This window comes from Lytechinus pictus, chromosome 12 (assembly GCF_037042905.1).
Source record: "Lytechinus pictus isolate F3 Inbred chromosome 12, Lp3.0, whole genome shotgun sequence".
NCBI classification, from domain to species: Eukaryota; Metazoa; Echinodermata; class Echinoidea; order Temnopleuroida; family Toxopneustidae; genus Lytechinus; species Lytechinus pictus.
Genome location: NC_087256.1, coordinates 20,216,188 through 20,235,255, shown reverse-complemented (window position 1 = coordinate 20,235,255; position 19,068 = coordinate 20,216,188). Strand labels below are relative to the sequence as shown.

Genomic DNA, 19,068 nt, shown 5'->3' with positions numbered 1-19,068 from the left:
CCAATGCAAATGGTGTTTTTAGCCAAAATTCAAAAATGTATCATTATTTTTACTTTTACTGCTTAAAATCAATTAATTTTATCTTTTTTATGGTCAAAATAAAGTCCTTGACAATTTCCATTGAAAAAACAATAAAAAACAAAAAGTCGAAAAACAAAGAAATACATAAGAAATTTAGAAAACAATAGAATACATAAGAAAATAAATGTGATGTTGAAAATTTTGAAAAATAAATTTGATCAGATGCCTAACTAGAGTATGTGAAACAAAAATTAGCATTTTAGGGGCATTATTTTATTAATTAGAGCAAACTTATGATTTTACGCATAAATTAGCATAATTAATGAGCAATGAGATTTTTCGCAGAATTTGATATTACAGTTTTGTAGATAATGCCATGGGTAACGCGCGTGCCAATTTTCGTCGCAACCGCGCGATCGACGGCAGAGATCATAAGGGGGGGGGGGCTGAATCAGCCCCCCCCCCCAGTCTTCTTAGGCGTCGAAATAGCCCAGTCTATTTAGGGTTAAATTGGAAAGTTCTTATTGATTTTGATTATTTATGAATTTGTGTGATGCAATTCCGAATAGATGGTGCGAAATTCTGTTCACAGACTGATCAATCTACTTTAAGCTGAGTTTTGTATTCTAGAATCAAAGTGTGTGCAATATTGAATGTTTTGATTACATAGTGATTTATATCTTTCTATTTGTGAACCCTGTTTTAATAGTTGTCCTTTATAAGGTACACTTATTTCATCTGTTGAGCCAGAAGAGGATTACCTTTTGATTTAATTTGAGTTGAGCACCAATTCACTCTTTTTACAGTATCTTCATATACGAGTCATGAGATTATCTCACAATGTTATCATATATATGTTACACAGGTGCGGATCCAGCCGAATTTGACACAATTACCATTTTAGGAGCCATATTGTTTTTGCACAATTGTCGACTTCTTAAAACTATTGTATTGAATCTGGCTGGATCTGCGCCTGATGTAACATTACTTTAAAAAGGTGTAAACATGCTTTTTTAATGATACTAAAAATACTTGGTATATACATGTACTCACACACACACTTGTTTAAAGAAAAGTAACACTCTTGTGGCTCACCAAAGACATTATATATATTCCTCATCTTACAGTGTGTGCTATTCTTACTGTGTGATCATTTGTCATTCTATCTTGTTATGTACAGTTGTTTATCTATATTAAATTATTCAATAGTATATGTACAAAACACGAGTTATCTCCTTATTCAGGCATCACTTTTGTTGAGCCAAGCAGAAGTTTGGTGACATAGTAGGTGAAATGATTTACAATTATGAAAAGATTTTACGATTTTTTATCTTTTCTTGGTCGCATTGCCAATAGGAGGATCTCCATCCTCCCAAACTCTCTCTCTTTCTCTCTTGGTCTGTCTCTATCTGTTATTTCAGATTTGCCTCATTTAAAAATCAGCCCTATAAATGATAAAACAAAACGAGAATACAATTTCTGGGAAATTTCAATAGTCAATGATTAATAATATCAAAATCCAAGAGACCAAACACTGCACATTTTACTTTATATATCTCAAATATAAACAATCACAAGAAATAAATAGCCAAATGATACAACTTTATATACATAACTTTCCAAGCAAGTTGATGAATATCATATATCAAAATATATCCACTTATCAATGGAACATAAATAAAAAAAAATAAAAAAAATCCATCAGTGCTTGAAGCCTTGTAATATTAAATTATCAAATATGCCAGCAGACAAAACTCTGCCTGTACCACTGCCATATCTCAAATACTAAGTATATTACAATTTCATTTCACTTTTGTTTCTACAATTCAATACAAATTGATGGCAAAATTGCACAAAACAATAAATAAATACAATACACAATAAACTTTTGAAGTGATCATATACTTCTGAATCTAAGCAGGATTCAGTTTCATAAAAAACAACTTATTATAGTGACATTACTGTCAAGGTAATAGTCTTGGGTTAAGCAGCCAATCCAAAGGTTTTATATCACACCTAGATAGATCTTGTCATTTGATTGTTTGATGTTGATCATTCAGCCGATTTTACAATGACGTCGGTATCCTTGCAATTTTGGATCCATACGATTTTGTCCATTGCACGCGTGCTGAGACCACCGGTGCTACACGACAAAAACATTGCGCATGTTATAATGCGACAATCACAGACCATGTTCACACTGAATGCTTTTTTATTCAAATTTACAATTGACAAGGATCTAATTTTAGGTGTCATATAAAACAAATAATGAATGTTCTTTTCATTCGTGCAATGTACAGAGTACTTCATTCGGTGAAAGATGAAATTAATGATCCAGTCAACTCGGCTACGCCTCATTGAATGGATCATTTCATCTTTTACCTCGTGAAGTATTCTGTCCATTGCACTCGTAAACATTATTTGTATACCGTGGAAGTCATAATTATATATTTCTTTGCATGAGGACCCAGCTTTTCATTCAAATGTGAATATATAAATACTGAAGTTGATTGGATTTCTGAAAAAACAACAACTACAGGTGAAGTTTATCCTGACAATGAGTTAGTTTTGATAAAAGAAAGAAAATGAGAGATTTGTGGGTGAAGGTTTGATGCAAATCTGTCAAAGAATAACAAAGTTATGAATTTTGAAACTTTAAGGGGCCATTTCCCTATCACGATCTGAAACCCAGATCATTAGATAGGCGGAGAGCGGAATAAAAATTGGTTGAAATTGGAAGCAGCGTAATAACTATATTGTGAAGACAGTGAGCATGTTATTCAGATCGGGGTGATCGACTAAAAATTTGGATCATGCTCAAATTTCATGCTGATCTTCCCGATAATTGAATAATGGGGGAAGCGGGAAAAGCGCATGCAACACGGCGAGCACTCGTGGAATGAGCATAATCAGGTCTTTCCTGGCGTACCAACATACACGCGGACGTAATGAATCCCCCGTTCCTTTAGAAAACTGTAACACATCACTGCAAATAATTTCTGCCGACTCCCGGGAAAAATGGCTAATTTTCCCCGATCCTGCCGGATCTGAAGGTATGTCAAAATGGAACAGGGGCTTTTGATTCTGTGATGTCGCAGACAAGGAATTTATATCACATGGTATACAGGGGAGCTGCTTGCATATGATGTCGTAAATCCAAAACTTTCATAACTCATATTCTTTGATGGATTATCATCAAACCTTCACATATATTTTTGTCTGATTTTTCTGGTTTTATCAAAACCAACTTTAACAACCCATTTGAAACATAATCTCCTGGGTTTCACTTGGAGATATGAATCATCCAATAAATAACCCTGCTTCCCCAACTCTGCATATTAAGTCAATCACTATATGATGGCTGGGTTGATAAAACCTCATATTTTGAAGGCAGCTTACAAAAGGCTGTATTTTTAAAATATAGCAATGGTGACAGTCTCATAATGTCTGAAAACAGTCTCCCGATATATGCAAAGATTTCTTCCGAGGCAAAAGAAGGTTGCTACCCATGTTAAGACTCTATAATCTAGCTTATTCTGAGCTGTCATCCAAATATTCAAATTTTGAGATATGAGGTTGTATCAGCCCAGCAGCGATATGTAAATGTGACTCTCACAAATCTTGTTTTTTTCAAAACGTGCCATTATGTAAATTTAAAAGTTAAAAGTTCATGATTTTTGGAAGGTGGCAGGTGGTTTAAATCTAAATGTACAGTCACATTCTGAACATAAACTAGAAAAATCAATCCTAAAAAAAAATGGCTGATTTTCATCAATCAGTGCAATTTGGCATTTTAAGCACTTAATGTGGACAAAATGAATCTACATATTGAAATAAATATGACTCTTAATACAGTCATTCATGATTGTGTGTGAATGAATAAGATATCATTGGAAAGAGGAGATTTGGTTTAACGTGTTACCACTCACTTGAGTCAAAAGCTTAAAAATCTTCACAAATGTCAAAAAGAGATACCAAGTTCTATTGATAGTTTTTCCATGAAAATCAATAGAGTAGGAATATTAGGTATCATTTGAAAGAGTATTAAATCCCTAACAGCTAGCATTTCATAAAGGCCCTGTCACATCATTGTATGTGATTTGCGGGTGACTATGTTTGGTACCAGCAGGACGCCTGCATTAACAGTTTTTGCATGTATCTCGCATGCAGTTGCCAGCACTGAGGAGCACACGCAAGTTTTATTTGCCGCAAAAAAGTTTTGAAAATGCTTATAAAATTTTTTGCGAGTGATTTGCATGTGATTGCCGCAACGAAAGGCTCGCATGGAACAACGTGACAGAGCCGTAATGGAAGTGACTATTAAGAACTGCAGGCATTTGAAGTAACCACAGCTCAGGGGGAGAGCATGTCATCAGACAACTTTCTGTGGTTTTGATTGGCTAAGCAGCATAGTTATCTCGTTGTTACTATGGTAACTGTCAAATAATGAAAACTTGTCAGAGCTGACCACTTTCACGAAATGGCCCACAGGAAAACCCCTTGCTACTGCAAAAGTCAAAAGTACAGATAAACTTCAATGCATCAAATATTTGCCTAAGTTGAAGCAATTTTACAGTCCAGCTTAAGCACTATGTCAAAAGTCTTTGTGGTGTCTTTTCGGAATCCTGCAACAAAGGCATATTGCGTCTCTTCATTTCAGTTTTCCTGCAATCCCCATTGAATTTTTAAAGGTGACTGATGATTTGTAATGAAAAGCTGCTTGCAGGATTTCTGCGGGAAAGACGCAGCTTGACTTTCTGACAAGGTGCCTCATGCAAAACATGGATACCTATTCTAAATTGAATGCTCTTCTACCTATAACAGATGTCTGTGGTCCCATAAGGCATCCCTGAGGTACAGTAAATCATTTTGAATTGATAGTTTGTTGGCAGTAGTCATGGAGAAGTGCAGCCATGTAGATCCTTTGTTCAAACTCATTGGCTGGCTGATAGAGGAAGAGATCCTGACCAAAATTGATGTTGAGATGAGGGCTATTGGTGAATGGTGTTAGAGGCTGGCTTGGTCTGTCATCTTGTACAAAGTTGAACAGTCTCCCTGTAAAAGAAATCATATTGTAAAGTGATTTTATACAAATATTGCCAACCTGGAGTTTGAATATAACATTTCATTTCCCAGTTGTTTACAATACAATGCAGTTATATTCATTGAGGTGACATCAAAACCTAGAATATAACAAATGCGATCCTTGCAGCTATGGTCTAGTGAAGGCGTATTAACCTAACACGGATTCAAATCTACATAACCTATGTAATATTTACCACTTATTCTCCTTTCGAATGCCTAATAACATCAACTTGATTTCTATGAATATAGACAAATCAAACAAACACAATGTAGTTTTTTTTTTTACATCACAGCACTGTTTTAAACCTTTTTTTTAAAGTCTCACACAACTTTCGACACCAAATAAGTTATGCCCTTGAAATTGCTTCCGAAGTTACACAACATTATGTTGGTGCATGGCAGACCAATTTCTATTTCAATTATCTTTTTATCTGAATATTTATTTATTTCAGTTTTTTTACGGAGGGTAGCAACATGATTTGCGAACAAATCATATTTTGCATCAAATATAGAAACTGCAAATTTCAGCATAATGCTAAAATACTGAAATCAGATTTCTGCTTTGCTGCAAGCCTGTGGAAGTTGTGGTCAAGGTACAGTCCAAATCGGCTTCAAGTCGTAGCTAATGACGTGGTCATTAGGATTTGGAAATGATTTCGCTTTTATTCTGACAGTACAGGGAGGCTCGAAATAGACTGGGATTCGATTTTCGTATTCATACCACAATTCAGAACTTTGATCATAAGGATGGAATGTTCTTATCAAATGCTATTATTATATCTTTGAAAATGGGATCGCTACAGATTGTGTAGTATGCGCCAGGCTTTAGGAATGAGAATGCTTACTGATAGGTTGACCATTAATAGTGAAGAAAACCACTCCTGGTGGTATGAGGAGAGCACAACCAATAGTCACTCCAGGACAAACCTAGAATAAAGAATATAAATAAATAACTAATACATATAAGAAATTGACGAATCAATGAAGAAAAAAACAGTATCACAAGTTCTGATTTCTTGAAGGAATTTGATGAATACATATATTTGAGATATCACTATGCCCAGGAAATTGGTGTTATTAGGAGATTTTAATGTCCATTGGGAAGATAAAGATTGGGAAAGATGTAAAAGAAATACAATATTCAATAACACTCCAAAAAAACTTTTAACACAATTTACATATAGTCTAAAAGATTATACCCAACAAACAAAATAAAAAAGAATTTAAGATAAAAAACATAAGATAATATTCCTTCTCCTCAACATACCCATATTACACAAATACATTCCATCCCTCTAATCAGAACATGGTGATGATCTTTTATTTGTATATAGGTGATCACCATACAAAGCTTGTCTATGCTAGAGAGTTTTGAGATGATCATACCTGGTGGATAGTCTGGTCTGGCATAACAAGTTTGTTATCTTCTGTGAGTACTGCACAGACTTGAACACTGGCATCTCCACTACATAATCCTATTACAACAGGGCTGAAAACAATAATAAAGCAACACATTAATCTATCATGCAAAACAATAATTACAGTTTGTTCAATTTTATTATATCATATGAAAAAATGTATTAAAAAAAAATCATTCTGTTGAAAATATCTAAGTGTAATATACAACTTGCTTAGTACATAAAAGTCATCTATCTCGACCAAAATGGGGTTAATTTCAAGTGAATCTTCTACAATCAAGGATACAAATCCACCATAAGAATGTTGTCACTTCATATAGAAAAAAAAAATTTCATATTCATTTGCTCTGGTCAATCCAAAGACTATTTATAGTGAGTATGTTACTACCAGCGTCACTCTTCATTCTCATTTATGAAAAAAACTTTTTGCATGGTCAATTAAAATCAATCGCAAATCCTTTGGAGGTCCCCAAACCAATCACCTATCATGCAATTAATAGCATAATTTGTAATTGATTGATCTGCTTCTTTTCACAAGGAGCGTGGACTGGTTTGTTGCAGCTAAAATTGACTTGCCAATTGTAAAATTGCAACAGAAATTTACAAAATTGATTGCTAACATTTTCTTGCAACACTCCCTTTCATAGGCATCTTGCCAAAAGCAGCGTCTTTCCCACAGAAATCCTGCAAGCAGCTTTTTTTTTAAAATAACAAATCATCAGTCACTATATAGACAAAACAATGGGGACTACAGGAAAGCTGTAATAAAAAGAAACTTAGAATCCTTATAGCGGGAATCCTGCTAAAATATGTTGCAAAGACTAGTGACGTGTTTCCTTAGTATATTCAACTTACCGATGATCAGTATGATTAACATTGACTTCAAAATAAAGAGATGGCGGGGGTTGGAACTCTGCTGCTTCTCCGCCTCCCTCCGTGTCCTGCATTGCTATTGGTCTTCTCTGGTCACCTGACCCAAGCTCATCACGAGCCATTGTGTCTCTGTAGGATTCCTGCTGCAATGATGCATCTATCTCGGCAATCTTTGCCACAGCAATGTGTCTTGGACTGTCCGTCATCTCCGCAAAGGCCTCTCCGCCCATTTCAGGATATCCAAAATCACTAGCTACCATATCATTGGTATAGTCTTCGGACACAGCGTCTCCAAAAGTCTGTGGTTCTTGCAGATTTGACCATTCTTGATGATTTAACCTTTCTTGAAGATTTGACCTTTCTGGAAGGTTCATTTGTGACAGGGGTTTAATATCGGGAAAGATATTGTATTCATCTGGGAATGATGGACCTTGGTGAGCTTGGCAGAAAGGAATGTAACCATCTGGAATGACATCAGAATACCTGCAAATAAAATGAAATTAGATGAATTCTCAATAGCGGTAGTCAAAATTATGTCTCCATGCAATAAATTGCCAGCCTTGCATGTTTAAACCATAAAAAGTCTCTTTTGCAGTGTATCTTTATTCTAAATGCTAGCAATCACACAAGGTACGAGAAAAGTGTACTGAAAGTCTTGCTTCAACTTGCAGTGTGGTATGTGGTACCATTCCTTAATACAAACTTATACTAATCATTACATCCACAAAAAGAAAATCACAGTTTAACAATGTAAGTTGCCAACTTTTTGTTAAAATCTCTCTTTTATCATGCAATGTGACTGATTTTGACCGTATGAAAGGTTTACTTTGGGTTTAGGTGGTCTTGGAAAACACTGATCATAATTCTACATTTTCGCTATAATCAAGACCAGAGGACCATGCTGCAATTATCACAATCATTATTTGTTAATGAATATCATATACTACTTGTAACAATGTCATTTTCATAATAATCAGCGTCATGTTGAAACAAAATGTAATGCTTTAAAATTAATTACAAATACAATTAATTTTCAAGAATGAGGTAAAATACTTTAGGTGAAGGTACACTACCTGAATTTCGATTTTCCAAAGTTGAATCTTACATGTTGATCAGTAGAGAGAGAGCAGGCTGGATACCAACCTTTACTTAGATCCAAACCTGTATCAAACAAAGATTCAAAGAAAACATTCAAATAAGTATTCTGAAACTATTGTGAAAGAAACATTAAATAATGCTGGTAAATTCACTCACCCTCGTTTATATATCAAAATGATTTAATAAGTGAAATAGTGTCCAGCTTTGTAATGTGTTTTTAGCAGTATGAGAAGGGGAAAGGCCAATGCAAAATGGCTCTTACATTATCCTGCCCAAGCTTTCATTTCAAGATTCAAACTTTCATTGTTTTTACTCTCTTAAAAAATACTAATCAAATTCACACTTCCGATCAGGGAAAGAAATGAGATGTATGAAACTGGCTATGAATGTCTTTATTCTGCCAAGCTTTTGATCAATACGGTCTCCTTCAGAAAACATGACAGCTGATAAGTGCTGGTAAATTTCCCATTTCAATGTTAGTCGATTATCGCCAACAAAATATCACAGAGTCTGAAAATAATCAAAATTCATTATATTCGTTCATTATGAGCTTCAATTCCATGAGAGCAAGGAAGGGGGAAATGAACGTGAGGCTTGTCCATGAAAGGCGGGCATTTTGCTACCAACAAAGTTCTGAGTTGGTTGAAAGCAATACAGGACAGCATTTTGGTCAATAAATAGTGATAAACTTTTCATGATCGACAATATCTTGGTAATATCGTTTTACTGTAATATATCAACATAATCAGAAAGTCATTATTGAATATTCAATATCGCATAATATTGAAATATTGCCCAGCAAAATACAGCCGATTGTCGGTATGTCGCTGAGGTGATCTCTATACTTTCATTTAAAGCATGTATTTTTTACTTGATGCAAGGAACAGGAGACTACTTGATGATTTGTTTGCAACCCGGTAGACACATTACATGCACAATTTATTATAATTAATGTGAAGTATTATGCTTATCATATAACTGACCTTGAAATGCAACACCCATATTGATGCCTCGAAGCCAGAAACTTGCGTTACCATGACGATCCATCAAGCAGCTAACCACATCTCCAACTTGCCATTGCTGACCATACTCATTATTCTGATAGGATGAATCATTTGGATGAAAAATTGTGGACTCTCAATTAAATATGAAACTGGGTAGAAAACTGGACTGCATGTAGTCAAAATATATCATACAACTCATCCAAAGATTCTTATCATTTCATTGTTTGAATGGTGCTTTAATATTTAGTTTGGTTTATGCTGCATGCATTTTTGGTTTTTCACTGCACGGCAATCATGCATTTTCATTTTCCATTGCATGCTAGCGCTCTCTCCCTTAGCATGTACAATAGAGCAAGTGTTTATCCACATAAGTTATTTTTTAATGTGTGTGTTTTTTAATGACATTATTACATTGCGCACAAGAATTTAGCACATTAAACTATGCTGATTGTGTCCACTTAGATCCATGAATAAAAACATAACATAAGAAACAAGCCTCAACTTGAGTGAGGATAGATCGTCTAATGTACACATGTGCATGCATCATTTGTGTACCATTTCCAGATCAAGAATATGTCACAAACCCAATCTTCGTAAATGATGGAAAAAAGATCCCTGTGACCTTTGACCCCATATTCTAATCTGGGTCCCAGTTAGTAGCTAATTTGAAAGAACAATTCTGATTGGTTCCTAGTCAGTCTAATGAACAAAATGCGCATACAATGATGATCTTGATCAGTTAGCGATTAATCGTAACCTTTGTGTTAAGGGACCCAGATCATCCTGACTCACATGCATATATGAGTAATTAGAAATTGGTCATATTGGCAACCTTCTTTGGTTAGGTTCTCTGGAGCAAGATGGCAGGGACCCTAGAAAATGTTTCAACGACAGAAAATGGGGAAATATTGGAATCATTGACCATCAAAACAGGTTGAGAGCAAGAAACATATATGCCATATGCCAGGTTTATTGCAGGGGTACTTAGTATGCAGGAGTGACCCTGCTTATGAGTGCATTTGGCACAGCTACCTAGACCACTGTACAGAGCTATGGCAGCTTAAGTGTTAATGGATTAAAGTGAAATGAATCATTTCTAACCAAAGATTCTGTGACAGGTCCATTCCATTTCTTACATCTAGCTCCATCAAATGCACATGAGTTTAGGTCATCTCCAACTCCAAGACCTAGAAAGAAAGAAAGAAAATGGAAGGAAGGAAGAAAGAAAGAATGTACAAATGAACGAAAGAAAGTCATTTTAAAGCCAAAGTCAAGTAGTTACTCTGATCAATCTGTGAGTGACATGTCCTCCCAATACAGGACGACTGTTAAAGTAACATAGTATTTATATCACTTGTGATATCTTCTAACCATCTCTCACAGGCTTCATTATACTTGATTGAATACTTTTCAAATAAGGACAAAAAAAACCAAAATCATCAAAGATTATTAACCTTGGGCCAGTGATCTCACATTTTATCCATCCAAATGCTGATACCTGATAACAATCATTTTCAAGTTTCATGGAATAGGGAACTATAACTTTGAATTTATCTTGAATATTCAGTCATAGTAATTTATCATTATTTTTTCCTTTTATGGAAATATTCTATTCAAAATCAAACACAAAGAACAATTCATACATTTTACAGAATATGAAGAAGCATGTTTACAACAGTGTCAAAGTAATTGATACAACATGGTTAAGCATATTTATCTAAATTGACATATGGTCAGAGTCTGCTTGACTAACATTACAGTAAAAGACAAAGATATAACACCAAGGATATTAATGATAAAAACCTCATTTGTTCTTATTCTTATTAGTAATAATATGCCATAAGGATGAATAAAACAAAAGTCAAGTCCAATAACCCCATGCTAAATGTATGACCACATACCTTTCTCAGGTCCAAATATACACTGTTTGGTTGCCCAACCAACTTGAATGATGCCATTGGATTTTATCTCCACCTTTAAAAAGAGAATAAATCAATACCTTGACCTTAAAGCCTGTCTTTAGCTTCGGTAAAGGGTCAGCAACATGGATTAGACTCTAGTTTCACCTAACATTTTAATATTACAATAGTATAGCAGTCAATGTGTTTTTGCTTATTGTAATCAAAATTTGGTGGTATGTTTTTTGTTTGCTAGAGTGTGAATGTAGCATTTAGCACCCTCTCTTGGCAACGTTCTTATTTTTTAAATCTAAAATTGCACTTTGAGCATTTATTTTACAGATTTAGTAATTGGATGTTAGAAAGCTAATGACTAAGATGATATTCTGAATTTTCAGTACATTCCATGCTTGAGAAAGTTTTTTTTTTATATAAGCAAAACATCAATACGCAGATATCTTATTTTTATCAGGCTCTCAATCAAATTATATTTTGATGCAAAATCAGTAAATTTATCAAATAAAAAACATTTTGGGTTTATATCCTTCACACACACAACCATTTTGGGGTACATGCATGCATATACTCTAGTAATGAAGTGGAATAGTGACATTCACCAAATTTACCAAAACTAAAGATAGGCTTTAAAGATCGTCAGGGGGCATACATTTCACATCGCATATTAAAACGTACCTAAACAAATCCCCAAAATATGATGACTATTTACTCTGAAATCTCAATCAACTGTTGGCAACCAATTCGATACAGACATACATGTAAGCATCTTACTGCCACAACTTTTATGGAGGCAGCATCATGCTAAAAGTGATTCCTTTTGTGATGTGTGTACATGAAAACTGGTGTCAGTCTTAAATTCAGAAAAGGCTTTTCTTGCGAATGGTCTACGTAATAAATTTGAGATCCATTTTTGTCATAAAATGGTCTTTCATGTCATTAATATACTAGGAAAACAAATCCTGATTTTATTATTTGCTATATAAATCTATGTATCTACCTATTATGCTAATTCATTCCTGAATTCGCCTCTATCGAACGAATGCAAGTTGTCAAACGCACACGCACCCCTCTCGATATTGCGCCGGCTGTATGTAAATTGCGTGATGCACAAGATGCCATATTCCTCTTCTGACCTGTCCACACAGAGCTAAGGACATGTTGTGTAACAATGAGGGGATTGAGTGTGGGACATTGGTAGATACATACGATTTATTTAGCAAATAATAAAATCAGGAGTGTTTTTCCTGATTTACTACAATAAATCATATGTATGTACCTATTCTGCTAAGCTAGCACAGATATAAACCTGGGGTGGCATATCCGCAGAAGGCACACAAATGGGAGAAGGAAATGGCCGAGGCCGCCCCCCGAACAATGACGATGCAGTGAACCTAGCCTCGCTTGCAGAAAGTCTCGCAAGCGAAAGATAGAAGAAATTAGGGGCGTGCCAAACGATAGCCCTAAGAAAATCTTCAAAAAAAATCTTGACAGTGCCTGAAGAAGAGAGCCCATGAAGTATCGACACAGCGAGTGTCATGAGCTCTAGTGAGCTCTAGGCCTCTCGCCCGACAAAAGAGCCTCTTGGCCAGCGGCTCAAATAGCTTTGGCTATCCGTTTGGAAATGGATTCTTATGACGCAGGCGAGAACGGTTTGGGCGTCATCAAGAAAAGTTGTCCTTATGATGGGCTTTTATCTTGTCGAGATACCATTTCAAGGTCTGCACCATGCACCAAACCTTGTCCTATACAACTGAAGAGAGGTCAGAAAAGGGACTGAGAAAAAAAATCTTGACAGATCCTGAAGAAGCCATATGGTTCTCATTTACGAAAGAAGCCTTGGGGAAAAACATCAACCAAGAGGTTCCCAACTGATATACCCCTGGGGTCGTACACAGAGCATAAGTGGAGCTTCTTTTCTGACCCGAAGCAATCGCAAGTCTTCACCGTCAGGTGGAGCGATGCTTTAGACAGAGGATCGAAAGGTTGTTTTGATAAAGTGTGGAGCACCTTGGGAAGGTTCCAAGATGGAGCCAACTTCGGGTTAGAAGGACGTCGAAAGAAGAACGATCAGAGTAGACTAGTCCAGACTGGAGAATCAGGGTAGGAACCCCATCCTCAGGTATTGTATTTCTGGGAATAGGTAAGTCGAGTGAGGCAAGCAACCCGTGGGAAGATGGTTCAGGTGAGACTGGACACAGTATCCCAACAACCAGTGTCACAATGCTGTTCTCCCCCTGGAGAATCAGGCTGTTCCCCTAGACAACGGGGCACTGGACAGCCGTAGCGAGTTGTTTCTGCCCTCAAAGCCTTTTAGTTCTTCTTTCATTAAAATTTGAATTTCTTTCTTGACATTAAAAATCACAATGTCTTCATAACTTATATCAGCATATTGATATTTAGATTAATGTTAACACAAAATCTATTGCATTTTATCCAAGAGTCTAGAATAATGATAATCATAAAGTGATACTGATTATCAATAGTTTTACACTTAAAACAAAGTGGAGATTCTGCCAATTTGAACCAAACAGATATTCATTTGACATCAATTATAAAAGAATTTAAAGTTAAATTCAGCTAAATGAAATTCTTCAATGAAAGCAAGTTTTTTTTCCAGATATTGTTGCAAATCAGATTTTCTTTTAGATATTAATAAAGTGACCAATATTGTCAACATTTGGGGTGATTGATTTTTTATCCATTAAATAATTGTATAACCTTTTAGAGAGTTTAACAGAAGATTGTGTACTTTGTTTCATATGTAAAACGGGATCATGGTCCTTCAATTGGAAGTAGCTAACAGTAGAATAATTTGAGCAATGTTTTAAGCAAATTTTTTATAGACTGGTAAAACACGCCAAATCTCACCCCAACAAGACATATGTCAGGCGACTGCCTCAAAAAAGCTCTTCATATCTGCAGACTGAAGTCAAAGTTGCAGGCGAGGAGCTTCATCATCTTAGAAGCAAGTCCATCCTATGAAGGGCTAGCCACCAAAAATTAGGCTTGCTTACAGTCACAGGGGAGGAACAGGACGCCCGAAGATTGGCGGATGCTCGGTAAGAGTAGCAAAGCCTGGGTGTTAACCGCTTGAATAGGCTGGAACGCCTCCGGCATATACTTCAATAGCAGAGCCCAAGCTCTAGTCCCAAGGCCATGCGGTGGTAACGTGGCGCAATCAGACTGTAAATCTTCTAAAGATTTGTCGGCAGAGGCTGGAACAAGGCTTGCAGGAGGCGGGCAGTTCCAACTACCGATAACTATCGGATAAAGTCTGGCTGGGCTGAGCCGGAAGACACAGATAGCTGGCAGCATGGAAGGGGGGCTCTCTCCCGGCTGCCGGAGCCGCAAGCACCTAACCCAACTGAGAATGAGCTGGCATCTTACATTGCCTGAGGCCCACTGGACGGCTCAATAACAAAATGTCTCTTTGGCCGGATCTCTAATGACAGGAGGGTACGCCCCACTACACGATAATCCTGCTGCGATGTGTGACTACGTCAACACCAACGGCAGCCCCCAAGCAGGGAAGGAAAGTGTTACCCGTCAACAAATTCTCCATCGAGGCAGCAACCTCCAGTGGAGGATGTTTAAGCACCCGATACCCGAGTTTGTTGCGAGGTATGGTGTGACCGGGTCACCTTCCGAGGGGAGACCCTGGCTTTGGGTAGTGCCAGGGGTTCAAACCCGGACTTTTCTGCCAAAAGCTTTATGCAGGTGAGCAACTCGCCCAAGTTCACCGCCGAACGGGGCAGTCCTAGGACTTGGCTGGCAGGGGCTCCCTTCATAGTCTCTGGATTAAAATAAAAAGAAAAAACAGAATCCAAGAGATTGGTTTGATATCGCTCTTTGTGAGTATTTGTTTTATTGCTTTCTTTCTCTTGTATTGAGGAGGAAAAATCTAATCCTCCTCAGACGTGATCAAAAATCTCTTCCGGATATCCCTGGTGGGGTCGCCTGTATGGCTCTGGTGAGCAGTTAACGATACTTTAGTAGCTGCAGCTACTTGATAATTACTTTGGCTGCGAGAGAAAACTCCCGAGCTTGTGAGGTCGTTACTAAATGCACTCCCAGGTGGAAACGACTCGCTACAGCTGCCATGTTATCTATAGGATGATAAGCCTGATGTATGGGGTGACCAGGTCGACTCCTGAAGGGAGACCCTGGTCATCGACGGCGCTTTGGGTAGTACCGGGGGGTTCAAACCCGGACCTAATGTAGGTAAGCAACTCGCCCATGTTCAACGCTCAACATGGGAGTCCTAGGAAATGGCTGGAAGGGGCCCCCTTCATAGTCTCTGGATTCAGATAAAAAGAAAAAAACAGAATCCGACAAATCGGTTGAGATCGCTCTTTGTGATTCTTAGTTTCAATGTCTTTTTTGTCTTGTATTGAGGAGGGAAAATTTTGTCCTCCTCAGACATGATCAAAGAAACTGGGCCTGATCTGCCGCTGGAGTGGCAGACAGAAGATCTCTTTATGGCTACCCTTGGCGGGGTGGCCTGTACGGCTCTGGCGAGACGTTACTGATGTGTTAGTAGCTGTAGCTACTTGATATTGTTTCAGCTGCAAGAGAAACTCCCAAGCTCACGAGGTTGTGACCCAATGCCCTTTTGGAGGAAAACGACTCGTTACGGCTGTCCAGTGGCCCGTTGTCTATGGGGAACAGCCTGATTCTCCAGGGGTAGAACAGCGTCGTGACAGTGGTTGTCAGGACACTGGGTCCAGTTACACCTGAACCTGCTCCCGACGGGTAACTTGCCTCACTCGATTTACCTATTCTGGCAGTGCCTGGAAATACAATACCTGAGTGGTGGGGGGAAGGGGGGAGGGGTTTCTCCCATGAAATCCTTAGCACTACTCTACCTCGAATCCTCGAAAGAGGGGGAGAAGAGGTAAGTCAGAGGAACTCATCATGATAGATCTGCAAAAACAACAGTTACCGTAGCAGAAAAAAACCAAACAACAAAAATAATCTACGGCTCTTAGTTTAATTAAAGGAAAGAACAGCAGCAAGTGAGAAGCCCAGCTAATACAAGAGAAAGGAATTTCCATAACACACACCCTGCGAGTGTGCGCTGCAAGCAATAACTCCTAAACAAAAGAATCCCAAGTGTGAGTGAGCATCCCGTTTCAATGGAGAGTGCACCATTCCCATATGTGAAGCACCTGTGTGTAGCTATTGGGGAGCTAACAGGGGAAAAACATGTGCTATGGCAGTCATTTCAACTCACGAGGGGAAGAAAAACTAACCTAGTTTGAAATAAATCTGTCTAGTGCAGGTGGTCAGGTGTTAGCCAACGCTCCTAAAAAAATCTAGCGATAGGGAGTTGGCAAATATTTACGAGTAGCGATATCGCAAATGTAAAGACAAAGCACCAAAACTCAAATTGGCGGACATCTTATCTGTATTTCTGATCAGGTCAAGAGCGAACAGAAAAAGAATATGGCGTCTTGCATTCTTTTGATAGAGGCAAATTCAGGACTGAATTAACATAATAGGTAGATGCATATGATTTATTGTAGTAAATAAAGGAATACAAAGGAAAAATGTTACTTACATAACTGAAACCCATTAAGAAATTCATTTTCAATTTTATTCAATTTATTTATTTTCAATTTCAATCAAAAGAAATGTACAAAAAAGAAGTAACATATACAATTATAATCATATGATCAATATATACATGAAGTCATAGGAACAATTATCAATATAAATCTCAACATATATACATGTATATAAATCCATTATGATTTCGACATATATATATATATGATCAAGCATGAAGGAAAAGGGACTTGGAACAAGGCTGTTGAGTTGAATTGAGAAAAAAAAACAGCAATAAAAAAAGAATATATATAAATATCTCTGGTGAAATCAGATGTTTTACATGCAATGGTTATAGACTGGGCTAAAAGTGGACACAACTTGACAAGCAGGCAAAGTTCAAGGGTACCTTTGCACAAAAATGTTATGCATGACCCCCACCCCCAGCCTGTTACAGGTGGACATTCCTCCTTAGTACATGCCAGGTGTTTGTATTATGTGTTGATGGGTTTGGCATACAATGTATGCCTCACCTAGCAGCACATGATATGCAACATACTTTTTTCAAACTGGTTAATGTGTCCATGGCAGGGCCAGTCATGCCTAGGAATACTGCTACAGAAGCTGCTAGATATTTTTATTGTACAAGTTCAATAATCATTCAATTGTTAATTTAGTTAGGATACGGTTCTGAATGGGTGTACTGATTGTCATAAGTAATGCTTAATTTGAATACTTGCATTTGTATTTTGTTAATCACTTGTGAGGATCGAATTTCCATTCAAAGTCAAATCAATTAAATCAAAATAAAACATGTATTTTTGAACCAAGTTTGAGATTAACACTGATAAGCAAACCAACTCAATAAGTCTTCATATCTAAATACATGATTATTTTAGGCCATTTTAGAAATGTCCCTCTTGTTAAATATTGGAATTATTTTGTCTACTTTGAAATACATTTAAGACATTCATGAAAATTAATCTATGAGATCTAGAGTCTGTCATAATATGTATCTAATTGTATTGCACAAAGAAGACATCATACTGGACAATCAATAATTATTTGTACTTACTTCATTATACCAATCTTGCTGTAATTTATCTGTTTAATAACTTGAATTAACTAATACTTACATCATAATACCAACCTTGCTGAAGTTCATCTGTTTACTACGATTCATTCATACTTACTTCATGATATTATTCATTTGTACTTACTTCATAATACTAACCTTGCTGTAATTTATCTGTTAACTTGAATTCATTTGTACTTACTTCTGTACTTACTTCATAATACAAATCTTGCTGTAATTTATCTGTTAACTTGAATTCATTTGTACTTACTTCATAATACTAACCTTGCTGTAATTGATCTGTTAACTTGAATTAATTTGTACTTACCTCATAATACCAACCTTGCTGTAATTTGTCTGTTAACTTGAATTCATTTGTACTTACTTCATAATATAAACCTTGCTGTAATTTATCTGTGACTTGAATTCATTTGTACTTAGTTCATAATACTAACCTTGCTGTAATTTATCTGTTAACTTGAATTCATTTGTACTTACTTCATAATACCAACCTTGCTGTAATTCATCTGTTAACTTGAATTCATTTTTACTTACCTCATAATACCAACCTTGCTGTAATGTATCTGTTAACTTGAATTCATTTGTACTTACCTCATAATACCAACCTTGCTGTAATTTACTGTAACTTGAATTCATTTGTACTTACCTCATTATACAAACCTTGCTGTAATTTTTCTGTTAACTTGAATTCATTTGTACTTACCTCATTATACAAACCTTGCTGTAATTTTTCTGTTAACTTGAATTCATTTGTACTTACTTCATAAAACCAACCTTGCTGCAATTCATCTGTTAACTTGAATTCATTTGTACTTACCCCATAATACTAACCTGGCTGTAATTTATCTGTTAACTTGAATTCATTTGTACTCACTTCATAATACCAACCTTGCTGTAATTCATCTGTTAACTTGAATTCATTTGTACTTACCTCATAATACCAACCTTGCTGTAATTTACTGTAACTTGAATTCATTTTTACTTACCTCATAATACCAACCTTGCTGTAA

At 36.6% G+C, this 19,068-nt stretch overlaps 1 protein-coding gene across 1 annotated transcript in view; it reads right to left on the bottom strand.

Annotated features, from left to right (window-relative positions):
• Positions 1–1,497: 1,497 nt before the first annotated feature.
• Positions 1,498–19,068, bottom strand: part of LOC129272528 (uncharacterized) — a 50,407-nt gene continuing 32,836 nt past the window's right edge. The window contains exons 24-32 of the mRNA XM_064107896.1: positions 18,536–18,610; positions 11,401–11,473; positions 10,601–10,686; positions 9,479–9,593; positions 8,471–8,558; positions 7,380–7,880; positions 6,493–6,595; positions 5,952–6,033; positions 1,498–5,076 (exon numbers count right to left, since the gene is read on the bottom strand). Coding sequence (XP_063963966.1) covers positions 4,886–5,076; positions 5,952–6,033; positions 6,493–6,595; positions 7,380–7,880; positions 8,471–8,558; positions 9,479–9,593; positions 10,601–10,686; positions 11,401–11,473; positions 18,536–18,610 — 1,314 coding nt within the window. The 3' untranslated portion in view covers positions 1,498–4,885. The remainder of the gene's footprint in view (positions 5,077–5,951; positions 6,034–6,492; positions 6,596–7,379; positions 7,881–8,470; positions 8,559–9,478; positions 9,594–10,600; positions 10,687–11,400; positions 11,474–18,535; positions 18,611–19,068) is intronic.